Source organism: Momordica charantia (assembly GCF_013281855.1).
Source record: "Momordica charantia cultivar OHB3-1 chromosome 11 unlocalized genomic scaffold, Mcharantia_2.0 BLBB01000011.1, whole genome shotgun sequence".
In the NCBI taxonomy this organism is placed as follows: Eukaryota; Viridiplantae; Streptophyta; class Magnoliopsida; order Cucurbitales; family Cucurbitaceae; genus Momordica; species Momordica charantia.
The window spans coordinates 14,606,349-14,619,711 of NW_028275159.1; the positions used below are offsets into that span (position 1 = coordinate 14,606,349).

At 39.2% G+C, this 13,363-nt stretch overlaps 1 protein-coding gene across 3 annotated transcripts; it reads left to right on the top strand.

Moving 5' to 3' along the window:
• The first annotated feature begins 714 nt into the window (after positions 1-714).
• Positions 715-13,317, top strand: LOC111025273 (uncharacterized). Of its 3 annotated transcripts, none has more exons than XM_088120305.1 (10): positions 715-1,385; positions 2,078-2,197; positions 8,212-10,893; positions 10,974-11,116; positions 11,189-11,635; positions 11,702-11,848; positions 11,926-12,093; positions 12,166-12,444; positions 12,516-12,611; positions 12,702-13,317. In XM_088120305.1, the coding sequence occupies exons 3-5, from the start codon at positions 10,189-10,191 to the stop codon at positions 11,199-11,201; spliced, it is 861 nt and encodes a 286-aa protein (XP_087976431.1). In that variant the 5' UTR covers positions 715-1,385; positions 2,078-2,197; positions 8,212-10,188; the 3' UTR covers positions 11,202-11,635; positions 11,702-11,848; positions 11,926-12,093; positions 12,166-12,444; positions 12,516-12,611; positions 12,702-13,317. The 3 variants fall into 3 exon arrangements, with proteins under 3 accessions (XP_087976431.1, XP_087976430.1, XP_087976432.1); XM_088120304.1 differs by having other exon boundaries at positions 10,184-10,893; XM_088120306.1 differs by having other exon boundaries at positions 717-1,385.
• Positions 13,318-13,363: the final 46 nt, after the last annotated feature.

Here is a 13,363-nt window from a genome sequence, read left to right on the forward strand (position 1 = left end):
GTGTGATTTTGGCGGAAAAAAACGATGATCTACGAAAAATTCTATGTTTTATGACATTTTATAATTATCAAGAAAAATAAAAAAAATTTCAAGTATTCCATGACAGTTACTTAGACAATCTTGAGAATTTATGACATACAAAAAGTGTCACAAATGATTTTAAGTGTGTTTCATTTCAGTCAGAAAAACTGTAGTTTTATAGATGATATTAATTATTTCAAGATTCTCCGGTTCTATCGAGTATAGATTTATGATTAATAGTTTCCCCAAATATTCCATGAAATAAGTAGAAAATTGTATTTGGGATAGTGGTCTGCTTACCCTACGTAATTGTGCCCTTTCTACATGAAATGTTTAAGTATAATATTAATATAGTAATCATAGGTAAATAAAATTAAAATAAATTAAATCAAACCACGCCTTTTTACTAACTGTTTTTTTTCCTCATCTTTTTCGATGTTCTTTTCAAAATGTGGGTGTTCATGTGGCAAGATTTAATTCGAAAAAAAATGTTATGTCCCTAACTTACAGATTTACTAAAAGAAAAAAAAAAGGGAAAATGGGAAGCACAATTCACAACAAAATTAATAGTATAATTCAAGACCAATCCTTTCATAGTGAGCAATTGAAATAAAAGAAAATAAAATAAAAAAGAAAATAAAAGGAAATAAAAGGAAACGTTTTGAAATAAAAGAAAATAAAAGGAAATAAAAGGAAATGTTTTGAAATAAAACAAACCCTCCCCCCTAATCTTCTCTTCTTCTTCATAACACCTACCCATCCCTTTTGATTTTCCGTCCAACCTCTCCCTCCCTCCGGTGATTTTTCGCGGCAACGAGTTGTCCTCCACGAACAAGTAGATCCAGCAGCGCTCCATCAGAACCTGAGCCCAGCAACGGCGGTGTTTTGCGTCGGGTGTACCAGCGGCGGCGATACACGGGTTTTCAGCGATCACCGACGGCGTCCTTTGATCAATTTCAGCAATATCTTGGCGGCGCGACGTTCCTTTCGTCTTCTGCAGCGAAGCTGCACACCTCGACGCCCAGACCCGCAAACGGCAGCCCTGTGCGTGAAGCTTCCCAAGCGGTTAAAGGTGATTTCGGCGGTGCAACCTCAGATTTTGGTGGTTCTGCTGTGCTTCGCGACAGATCTAGCGTTTCTCGGTCAACGGCAGAAATGTCCCCGTCACCTAGACCGTGCACAGTAGCGTTGGTAGCGCATCTCCACTGGCGTTGGTAGCGCATCTCCACTGCTGGATCTCGTGGACAGCGGCATTTAGGTGGTTTTCAACACTTACCTACACCGTTCAAAGCCCGTTTTGCAATACCCGCCCCCTTCGGCATTGGCCCACTCTTAACCAAAGTGGTTTTAGTGTGATTTATTAGGTAACGACTCACCTATATAGTTAATTAAATTGAATTCTAACCCAAGTTTGGTTGTTCTTGGTTTAGGACGCCGGTGGCGAGTTTAGTAGCGCATTAGGGACGTGATAGCAAGTAGTTTCTTACTTAAGGGGATTGGATTCTGTGTGTTGATATAAATTGATTGTTTTCTTTGTTGCCTATATGTATTATTCGCATGATTTCTTATGGTTGATGTTATCCTCTGAAAGTTACTTTCGATATGATTTTAGATCGTTGCTATGTTTGGTTGGACTGTGTTAGATCGTTACCATTAGTTGCGTTGCATTGTTTAATTTATATTTAATTAGGATAGTTGCAATTATTCTGTTTTGTAGTAGAGTTTGTTAGTAGACTGGTTGTGCTTAGTTTTTCCTATTTAAAGGTTTTTGTTAAAGTTATCAATTTTTTATTCTTTTGGGAAACTTAGTTTGGGTTAGTTAACTGAATTTGAACTGAATTTTATTTGGAGATAGTATTCATTAATTTTGTTTCGAGGTGAAATAAACTAGTGTTGTCTTCGTTGTTATTTATTTATTTTTGATAAGAATTGTTAGTGATAATTTATGGTTTGAAACTTAGTAAATTTATTTAGTTAAAGATGTGGGAAAAATGTAGTTCTATTCTCCCGTTTGAATTGAACGTCATAGGTGATTTTAGTAACGTGCCTCATTTAGGTTGATGAAAATTTAGAGGTGTTACATGAAGAATCAATTGATTCAGAAAGCTCGCTCGCTCAGATGTGATGGCAACATTAGAGGACTGTCCTACTGGACAATGGACATTTGTTATTCCAAGTATGTAGATATCAATCTTTTTATCTGCAAGTTTTTCTTTTAATGTTCCATCCCCGAAATATAAGTTAAGATGTCCTGTTTTTTACTTGGTGTTCTTTGATCAAATATGTCACATTTTAGTTTTGTAATCTTTTTTTTTTCTACCCCACTTTGTTGTCAAATGATCTCGGGTGGAAAAAACTTAATTTTCTTGTAGTACTTGTTGGTTCTTTATATGTTCTAAGTGCATCATTTAGCATTTTGGTGACCGGTTCCAATATTAATTTTTTCATGATTTCTTTCATGTAGAATGCTAGAATGCTAACATTTATGGAATGTTTGGTGAAACTAGAATGCTAACATTTACTCACTTGTGATCGATTTTATCTAGTGTTTATATTTGTGTCATACATATAGTTTAAAGTCTAGTTGGATAATTGTGTGGCTATCCTGCAACAAAGATAATCAATTAAGACTTAGTGTTTATATGTGTCATGCATATAGTATGAAGTTTAGTTGGATAATTATGTGGTTTAAAGTTTAGTTGGATAATTGTGTGGCTATCCTGCAGCAAAGATAGCCTATTAAGACTTAGTGTTTATATTTGTGTCATGCAGTTTAAAATCTAGTTGGATAATTGTGTGGCTATCATGCAGCAATGATAGTCTATTAAGACTTAGTTTTTATATGTGTCATGCATATAGTATAAAGTCTAGTTGGATAATTATGTGGTTTAAAGTTTAAATGGATAATTGTGTGACTATCATGTAGCAAACATAGCGAATTAAGACTTAATGTTTATATTTGTGTCATGCATATAGTTTAAAATCTAGTTGGATAATTGTGTGGCTATCTTGCAGCAAAGATAGCCTAGTAAGACTTAGTGTTTATATTTGTGCCATGCAGTTTAAAATCTAGTTGGATAATTGTGTGGCTATCCTACAGCAAAAATAGTCTATTAAGACTTCGTTTTTATCTGTGTCATACGTATAGTATAAAGTCTAGTTGGATAATTGTATGGTTTAAAATTTAGATGGATAATTGTGTGACTATCCTGTAGCCAAGATAGCCAATTAAGACTTAATGTTTATATTTGATATGCGCTAAGGTTGCTCGGGTTTACAAAGCTAGAGGTCCTTCTAGGATCCTTGCAAACATTCACAAAAACGACTAACTTACCGAATGATTCCAACCAAGAGTAAGGTTAGAAGATGAATCACTCTTAGATCGGACTTAGAATCTACAATGGTCACTCCTAGATCCTAAGATGACTCACTCCAGAATTAGCTTGATCGAGACTAATCCAATGAATCAGTTTAACATCAAACCTAAAGCAAGATTTGAAAGAAGCAACACCAAATGTGTTAAGGAACAAAAGTTCTTGAATTCCAATATGTTTAATCTTGGTATCCCCTTAACAAGAGCATTACAAGCCTTTAAATAGGCCAAATGGTCGTTCAACATAAGAACACCAAAAGTTTTTCAAAATACTACTTAATGCAAATTGTAGAAAATAAGACATGCAAATTAAAACTTGATTGCACATCATTCTAGACACTTAAATGCGGATCAGAAAACTTAGTCACGCTTCAAATGGTCTTATCTATGTGCTGTAGGAGGCGCTTCACATTTGGATGACATTTGTCAAGCTTTGACTTCACAAACTCCCAAGGGGTGCAATTTGCCAAGGCACCTGTCCACAATTATGCACATATTTTTTGTCCTCCGTGCCATCTCTCAAAATAGACAACTTTTCCCGTGCCATCTTTGCTCCATTCTTTTCTTGACTCATTGAAGTAACATTATGAACAAATTTGGGCTCAAAACTCTTTGTTGATTATTGTGCATTAACAAGCTTTTGAAGGTGCAGTGTGAAAGCCTCTTGAATCTTCTTATCTTGCTTCTTGTAATTGCTCCTTTGGTACATGTAATTGGTCACAAATGGATTCGTATCAGTATGGACTTTCTCTTTGGTGATACATTGCTCTCAAAATTTAAAATGGAGAAGCCATAATAATTTGCAATCCGATAGATAGTAGCACACTTAGAACATAAACAAGCTAACTTGACTTATGGAAAGAAACTAATAAATCAAACAGGATGACAAAATGAGATTAATTAAGTACTGGAATAAATAGCAAGAGTGTAACCTCCCAAGTTAATGTCCACCAACTAGCACAATTAATGCATCAAAGTACAACCAACGATATTAAATGGCTATTGGCTAGTTGTAAACACCAATCAGATATTAATTTGCTGAAATAACATCTAACATGGGGAACAAACGAAGAATGGAAGATAAACATATGAAGAACATGCTCACGGATTTTTATGACAGATTATGAAATTGAACGTTTTTCACCATGAAGAAATCAGAACTGGTAAGAGTTCAAGAATACAAAGTTTTAGAGTAGAAAGAGATCTATAAAAATGTAAAAGGCAAAGAAATCAAAAGATGAACGGAAATATGACTTTTTTATGCTTTTTGACAGAATACGAAAAGTTTATGAAATTGAGATAACAAGAAAATCAAAGATAGATTGAACAAAAACGCAAAGGAAACATATATCCGATCTTGAGCCTAAAGCTCTGATACCAAATGTTAAGAAACCCTTGAGAGTTGGATCTAAGAACCTTGTTAACGAACAAGACCCATAGAACATAATCCCAAAAACCCCAAAACCGATTAAGGAATCAACCCAAGGAAAGTAAAAACCAGATTACCTTGATGATCAAATATCTCAAGGCAAGAAAACTCGCTCCTTGTTTGAGATTTGAATCACTCCCCAAGCAAGATAGATCAAGTCTCACTTGAATGATCCTAAACATGCAAGGTATCACTAGATTGCAAAATACATTAGCTTTTGGCTAAAAGAAAGGCTCAAAGGCTCATTTCATTTCATTACATCTCAATTCTATATTCTATCCTTTCAAAGCTGACATACATGGTTATATATAGCCTTCAAAACAGTCCTTAAAAGCTGAAATCCTAACTAAAGCTCGGCCTATTCAAATGAACAAAGATCTGGTGAAAACTTGTACAGACGAAATAACAGATCTACTCAAAAAGGGACTCATTAGCCCTTCTAAGAGTCCTTGGTCATGTTCGGCTTTCTATGTCAACAAGCAAGCCGAGAAGGAACGAGGAATTCCCAATCTTGTAATAAATTACAAGTCTCTCAACAAAGTTCTCAAATGGATTAGGTATCCTATACCTAATCGCCAAGATTTGCTAAAAAGGATTACTTTAGCAAAAGTCTTCTCAAAGTTCGATTTAAAATCTGGGTTTTGGCAGGTCCAGATTCATCCAAATGACCGCTACAAGACAACCTTCAATGTTCCATTCGGACGATTTCAATGGAACGTAATGCCTTTCGGATTGAATAATGCTTCATCCGAGTTTCAGAAGATAATGAATGATATCTTCAGCAAATATCAAGATTTCACAATAGTTTATATTGATGATATTTTGGTATTCTCAAATACTGTGGATCAACATTTCAAGCATCTGCAGTTATTTCTCAACATTATCAAAACAAATGGTCTTGTGGTTTCGCAACCAAATATCAAACTGTTCCAAACAAAGGTCAGATTTCTCGGTTATGATATTGATCAAGGAATCATTAAGCCGATCCAAAGGTCTCTGGAATTTGTTGATAAATTCTCAGATGTCATACAAGACAAAACATAGCTACAACGATTTTTGGGTTGTGTGAATTATATTGGAGACTTTATTAAAGACCTTCGTACAATCTGCCTGCCACTCTATGATAGGTTGAAGAAAAATCCAAAGTCATGGACTGTAGAGCATACACGCGCAGTCCAATCTATCAAATCCCTGGCCAAGAGCATCCCATGTTTATCTCTTGTGGATGATCAAGCACGGATTATTGTCGACACTGACGCATCAGATGTTGGTTACGATGGTGTATTCAAACAGGAAGTTAACGGGAAAATCATGATTATCCGTTACCATTCAGGCATTTGGAATAGTGCCCAGAAAAACTATTCCACAGTGAAGAAGGAAGTATTAGCAATAGTACTTTGCATACAAAAATTCCAAGGAGATCTTATCAATAAAGATTTCACGATCCGGACAGATTCAAAGGCAAGCAAATTCATCTTTGAAAAAGATGTAAAGAATATGGTCTCAAAGCAAATCTTTGCAAGATGGCAGACAATACTGTCTTGCTTCGATTTTCAAATTGTGCCTATAAAAGGAAGTGATAACTCCCTTAACATTGCTAATCATATTATAAATAATATGAATAAAAACATTCCTAATCATAGTGATAGTGACAATTCTAGTTACAGTCCTCTTGAGAAAACAAGAAATTGGTTATTGCTCCTTTACTTTCAAGAACTCGTATACACTAAGACCTTGGACAAACAATATTTCTTTTTTTTTTACTTGCTGATTACCTCCCAAGAGAACACTCTTGAAGACACCAAAATCTCCTTCTCTCTTCCTCCCGATGGAACCTCCTCTTGGTCGAAGGCGGCCAAACACTCAGCGGCCCCCGTTGCAAAACAACCAGCGACCTTCGTCGCCTAGAAATGATCGCACAATTTCACCCCAAGCAGTAGCATCCCCTTCCAGTGCTACTACCTCAAAGGGCAAAAGACTCATTTCTCAATCATCTGTACCATTTCCGATGGATGCAGAAAATTACGCTATGGATATCCAGTTTAAGACAATATCCAGACGTTAACAAGGTTCTTCTCAAAAGACCTTGTCCATTCAATTAGGTCCATCCAGTCTTCCAATCCCTTCAAGTACGTTGTTACGCCCGTTTGGCACTACAACGAAGAACAGGCGTCTTGCCTCAGCAGCCGCTTCTTCAAAATCTACTATTCCGAGGAATCCTTCCTCGTTTTCTCAAATCGTCAGGCCAAAAGTTTTTCAGCTAAGACCTCCAATCAATGGTTATTTCACCAAAACTACCATGGTGGATTCAACCATTGAACCAGAATTCGACGGACTTTCGGTCCAAGAAGTCTGCAAACAAATATTTCCTCATGGCTTCAACTTCTTGCCAGAGGATCTTCAAAAGACTCGTACTTTTTATGAGTTTATTCTCGTTGATTCCAAATCAGCAGAAATAACTCATGTTCCAGATAAAAATGATCCTTCCAAGACCATTTATTCAAAATTCTGAATCTTCCTCCTGGAAACAGGGTATGTTCGTAAGGAAGAAGTTTACAAAAACCTTTAAGCCACAGACTTACAACTATCGTAACTACATGAAGGCGTGATATGTTGTCTTCTGGCTTCAAGGCTACAACCACTCTTGGTTTGTGACCTTTTGTAAGCAAGCTTACAAATCTCACTTTCCAAATTGGTTTCAAAGTTGGTGGACGTACTTTGGTCTCTCCGAGGAAATTTTTCCGGTCGAGGTTCAACGTTCGTACCATCTCTTCCAACAAAGTATCTACTCATCTCCCATTTCTAAGACGTTTAGATTCGTTTTGTATTTCCAAGTTCCATGGATCTTCTGCTGGAATTTCGAGCTAGGACCCAGTGGCAATTTCAAAGCGTTGAGCAAAACTTTATGCATCAAATGGTGGGAAAAATTTGACTACTCCTACCTAGAAGCTGAAAAGATGAAAATCTGGTTCAAGACCAACGTTCATCTCCAAGACATGACAAGGCAAGAAGACGAAAATTTCCTTCTCGCCAAAAATGCAGTCATGAGTTCACTAGCTGGAGCCGAGTCTCAGGCCGACTTCAATTCAGTTCTCAATACCGTCGTGGTTCAAATCTCTGATCCAGACGACCTTCAGGCGGATGCTGATTCCTCCGCCTCTGTCAATAACGATGTTGAAAACGACGAAGACAACTTCGATCCCTTCGAAGGCTACGACATCAACGATCCATATTTAGATTCACAGCCCTGTTGACGATTCTGAATCTGGATCTTTCAAGTGTTTAATTTAATTTTCTTATTGTAAATTACTGTAAATTAATTTGTTTAAATTTCGTTTAAGTTTTTAGATAAGATCATTGAATTCTGATCTTATCATCACTCTCCCAGTTTGTTATTTCTTGAAGGAACTGCAAAAGAAATTCAGATGAAGAAGATGACACGCTTTTGATGTGGAGTAACCAACCACAAGGCAGCGCGGTTAGCGTAAAGGATTGACTCAATTGAGAGGATTCTATATCTCACAGGCAACTCTAGTCGAAGATAGAAGGTGTTCCTTGGGCAGTTTAGGCGAGAGGCCGTGAGTAAGACCCTAGAACGGCCTAATCAGACACCAGAGAAGCCTATACGATGATATACAGAATCCGCAATCCTCGCTAAATCAAAAGTAACCAGGTGACTTTATCAAACTTCCGAAGCAAGTTTCCAGTCTGAAAGCAGTCATGTTAGCCTTTATTTTCCGTCTTTTCCTTTAGTTTGTCAGTTTGTAATAATTTCCCGTTTTACTTTATTTCTTTTCTTTCTTTTGCAAAGATAAGATGCCCTTTGTCGGCCACACTTATCTTTACCTTTTTAAAGTAGATTCCAAAGAGATAAGATGCCAGTCAAGGACTTGTCTTGTCGGCCAAATCTTATTTTCTTTGTTGTATCCAATTATGTTGAGACAAGTGTCGAGACAATAGAAAGAATCAATAATTACAACTAGTTGCAATTATCGATTATTTTCTATATATAGCACTTGGTCCCGACCAGAAATGGTATCTATATATAGCACTTGGTCCCAGTTCTGGTCGGGATTCTGATACCATTTCTGGTCGAGATTCTCTGATCAAAAGATCATAAATTCAAATTGTCGCTCTGGTATATTGTACTAAGAAAAATTGATTAAATTAACATATCTATATCTACTAAAAAGTAGTAAATTTGGAGAAAAAATTTATCTAATATCAAATATTCAATTCTGACATCTCTTTTGGGTGTGAGTTCGACGGGTTTTTGGGATTTTTGACCCCTTCCAATAATAATTTTGGATTTTTGACCCTTTTTGATATTTACTTATTCATAACCCCTCTACCTCAGTTTTCTGACATTTCCCTTTATTTTGCTTGGTAAAATTACCAAGTTACCATCAATTTAAAAAAAGAAATCAAACCCAGCCCTCCCCTCCCTTCCTTCCATGTCTCGATCCTTCCCCTCCCTCATTCACTATCTCGTTGTCCATCCCAGTCTTCATCTTGCTATCTCCCTCACTTCGCACTTCATCTCCGTCGTTTCTCTTCTCGTCTCCCTCGCTTCGTCTCTATCAGAGCTTTCCCCCTTCCCTAATCGAGGTAATTTTTCTTTCAAGTGTGAATGCTTTTCTACTTTTTTTTTCCTTCGTTCTTTGCGTGGGTGTGAAAGTCTTCAACCTTCGGCTCTATCTGCAGTAGTCAAGGTTCTTTGCGTGTTGCTTCCATTATTTTTTTTTTTGTTGAAGGGTTCCATCTCGGCTTTAAGCCCGGTGGGTTTAGGACCGAGATGAAACCATAACCCTTTTTTTTTTGCTGAAGGGTTCCATCTCGTCTCGGTCCGTTTCGAACCGGGATGATGGCCGAGATAGAATCCAGAAAGGTCATCCATCTGGAATGGACTTTCTGGGTTCCATCTCGGGACTCATATCGGTTCGAAATGGACAGGGACAAGACCGAGATGGTATCCAGAAAGTCTTTCTGGATTCCATCTTCCATCTCGGGCCTCGTCTCTGTCCATTTCGAATCGGGATGTGTCCCGAGATGGAACCCAGAAAGTCTTTCTGGATTCCATCTCGGGCCTCATCCCGGTCCATTTCGAACCGGGATGAGTCCCAAGATGGAATCCAGGAAATCCATCCTTGTGGAATGGACTTTCTGGATTCCATCTTGGGACTCATCTCGGTCCATTTCGAACCGGGATGAGGCCCGGGATGGATTCCAGAAAGTCCATCCTTCTGGGATTTCCTTTCTGGATTCCATCCCTAGCTTCAACCCGGTCCGTTTCTAAGTTGGAAGAAGCCCGGTATGGAATCGACAACATATTTAACCAATTTTGTTTTGCTTTGTTACAGGAGACATGAGTATGACACTTAAGATCAACCGAGACGACTGGTTTCCGGTCGCGCTGTCAAACCTCGCTCACGTAGGGAAAACCTCTTCTCGTCTTAAGGCTAGGTTAACTCCCTCTCAGTTAGACATGTTTAGTCGAACATGTTTTGGTCCGATTTTAGGGATGAACGTCGTATTTAATGGTCCGGTGCTCCATCACCTGTTGCTTAGAGAGGTGGAGGAACCTAGAGAGGACCTCATTAGTTTTAACCTATTCGGGAATAGGGTCTCTTTTGGGAAGCGGGAGTTCGACCTAATAACCGGTCTTAGATACACCATGAATAGGGTAGATGAGGATGTTCGTAACCGAAGACTTAGGATTCTGTATTTTGAAGACAAGGCGAGTGTGAAGTGTTCGGAGTTGGAGAAAATTTTTTTAGAACACACATTCGAAAATGACGAGGACGCTGTGAAGGTTGTTATAGTGTACTTCATAGAGCTTGCCATGATGGGCAAGGAAAGGAAGCAGAAAATGGACACGAGCCTCTTTGGGATTGTGGATCGGTGGGAAGTTTTCTGTAATTATGACTGGAGTTCAATGATCTTTGAAAGAACTCTCTGGAGCTTGAAGAACGCTCTGAAGGACAAGGTCGAGGCGTACAAACAGAAGGTCGCTATGGACTCCAGCCATGTTGAGACATATAGCTTGTATGGGTTTCCATACGCTTTTCAGGTCAGTGAAATTTAAATGTAATTTATTATGTAGTTATGTACCTGTGAAATATTGTAGGGTCTAACTTGACGTGACTGCAGGTTTGGGCACACGAGACAATATCAACCTTGTCGACTCGAGTAGCATTGAGGCTAAATGACGATGCTATCCTCGTCTACTTAGGTCCTGCACCTATTTGCGTGCTTTTAATGTTTTGGAGCGAGAGGTCTTCGAGAATCCCAAGGTGAGTCCCAAAATGTTCTTATTGTTTTTAGTATTTAATATTAAAATTGACCTAACTATTTGTGTTATACAGTCGAAGGTTGTAGTTCGTTTGGAGGCGACTGATGTCGAACGACAGCACATGGCTCACGTTATGCATCCACCGGTGGCCCATGTCGGACCTCCTCCACCCACAGAACTTGCTACAGAACCACTAGCTTCTACTTCCACCGCTCAGAAGTCTCCCGTTACTGGTGAGGTTGGGGATCCAGTTGAGCTCGATGATGTAACAGAAGATATTATTGATGAGGATGCTTCCCCAGTGGTTGATCATGCAACAGAAGATATTATAGGGAACGATGGAGGACAAGATCAATTGTTACCACAGAAAGGGACGAAGAAGAAGAAGAAGAAGTCGAAGCATAAGTGGAGTCGGGAGCTGCGGAGGCTCGGCGACAGAGTGATGGCCATTGAGACAACTCTGACGAGCATGACGACTGACCTAAAGGACATAAAGAAGTATATGAAGAGGCTAACAAAGGTAAGAGTTATTGTATTATCTGAATTTCTTGTTCACATCCGTATATTTATAATTTTTATTACGTAGGTTATGTCGAAGGGCCAGAATAAATCTGAAAGAAGGGGCGGTGGGCCGGATCAGGATGGTTCTTCGAGCGGACGTGATCCGAGTGGGCGTAACAAGGAGGATACGGACATGGATGAGGATCCGAAGTTGCGGGCCAGAATAATTGAGGTATTTCTGTAACGATACTAACTGGCTTACGTTAACCTACCTTTATTTACTTAAAGCAAATGTTCGTCCATTTTTAGGATATTACTCTAGGTGGGTGCGCCAGTGACAGGGAGGCAAGTAAGGGGCGGATGGTTAACGTACCGACACCGCAACCCGCAGGGACACCGAGAAAGTAAACGGATAGGACAGAAAGTCTACCCCTACCCTTATCACATGGAGGAACTCCACAGCTGGCCGTCGTTAAGGTAACTCCAACGTCGAACCCAAACTCCAACGTCATTAAGTGTTGTATTGAACTTCCTTTATACTTGTTCCAGGTTGAACCTGAATTTATTGAAGGCCCACTTGGCCAGGGTCTTCGGAAGAGGAAATATCCGTGGAAGTTGCAGGCCATATACACGCCCACCGGCCAACGTGGTATCAAAGTTCAATCGTACGACCCTACATGCCCCATCCCACCGCTTCTAGACGAGGGGTTCCAGAAATGGATGGACGACCCATCAACCGACGACAATTCTCGTTCAACGTCTGTCGGGATAAAATATAAGAGTTGGTTTGGACTGCTCCTGGATCCTCAGTTTCAACTCGACGACGAGGTTAGTGAAGTTTAGAAGCAGCAAAGTTGTTTTTAATTATAGACTTATACTTTTTATAATGTCACATGCAGTATATCGACTCGCTCATGATGCTAACAGCGAGGAAGGTTGAGAAGTGTAAACATCTATTGCGTGTGCAATTCGCAATAGGCGACGTACTTCTCTCCGTAAGTTCAACTTACCTTTCCCCCATGTATGTAACGAACGATATTACTTCGATACGTGAATGACGTTTGTGGGAGTTTTTCTCTTTGCAGAACTTGCTACGACGAACAGACGGACCATATGCAGCCATGAAGCCGGGTGTCCTCCCGTCGAAATGTACGTATGATTGGAGGCAAGAGCGTACCATCTTTCGGTACGTGCTTGGACGACAATCGGACTACGACACCCTATGGAGCGAGGCCGATATCGTGTACACGCGGATGAATATTGGCGGCAACCACTGGGTTATGATCGGGATTGATCTTGTGGAGGGTGATTTAACTGTATGGGACTCACTGCAAGCGATCACCCCATTGGAGGATCTCGAGAAGGCACTCAAGCCAATGTGTACGATAATCCCGGCGATTCTTCATTGGAGCGGGATACTCGCACTTCGGCCCAACCTGCCTATGGTGCCATGGAGGGTCCGAAGATGTACTGTACCTCAGCAAGCCGGGTTCACAGATTGCAGCATATTTTGTGTTAGATTTTTCGAGTACGATGTAATTGGGTCAAAGATAGACACTTTGATTCAAAGTAACATTTCTTTATTTCGTCGTCAATATGCTGTACAAATGTGGGCTCGTAGACCCTTTTTTTAGTTGTAATTATTCTTTGTATCGATTTTTTTTCCACCGACCTAAATATGACTTATCCTAATTTGTTTTAGCATACTTTTTTTTAACTGTAGTCACTGATGAACAGTAACATTACA

What these genes read in the sequence shown, in the direction of transcription:
- LOC111025273 (XM_088120304.1), top strand. Translation starts at nt 2,146, where the DNA reads ATGGCAACATTAGAGGACTGTCCTACTGGACAATGGACATTTGTTATT. An exon ending in ATGGACATTTGTTATTCCAA is followed by an intron (nt 2,198 to 10,183) that starts GTATGTAGATAT and finishes GCTTTGTTACAG; the next exon opens with GAGACATGAGTATGACACTT. An exon ending in GGTTTCCATACGCTTTTCAG is followed by an intron (nt 10,894 to 10,973) that starts GTCAGTGAAATT and finishes ACGTGACTGCAG; the next exon opens with GTTTGGGCACACGAGACAAT.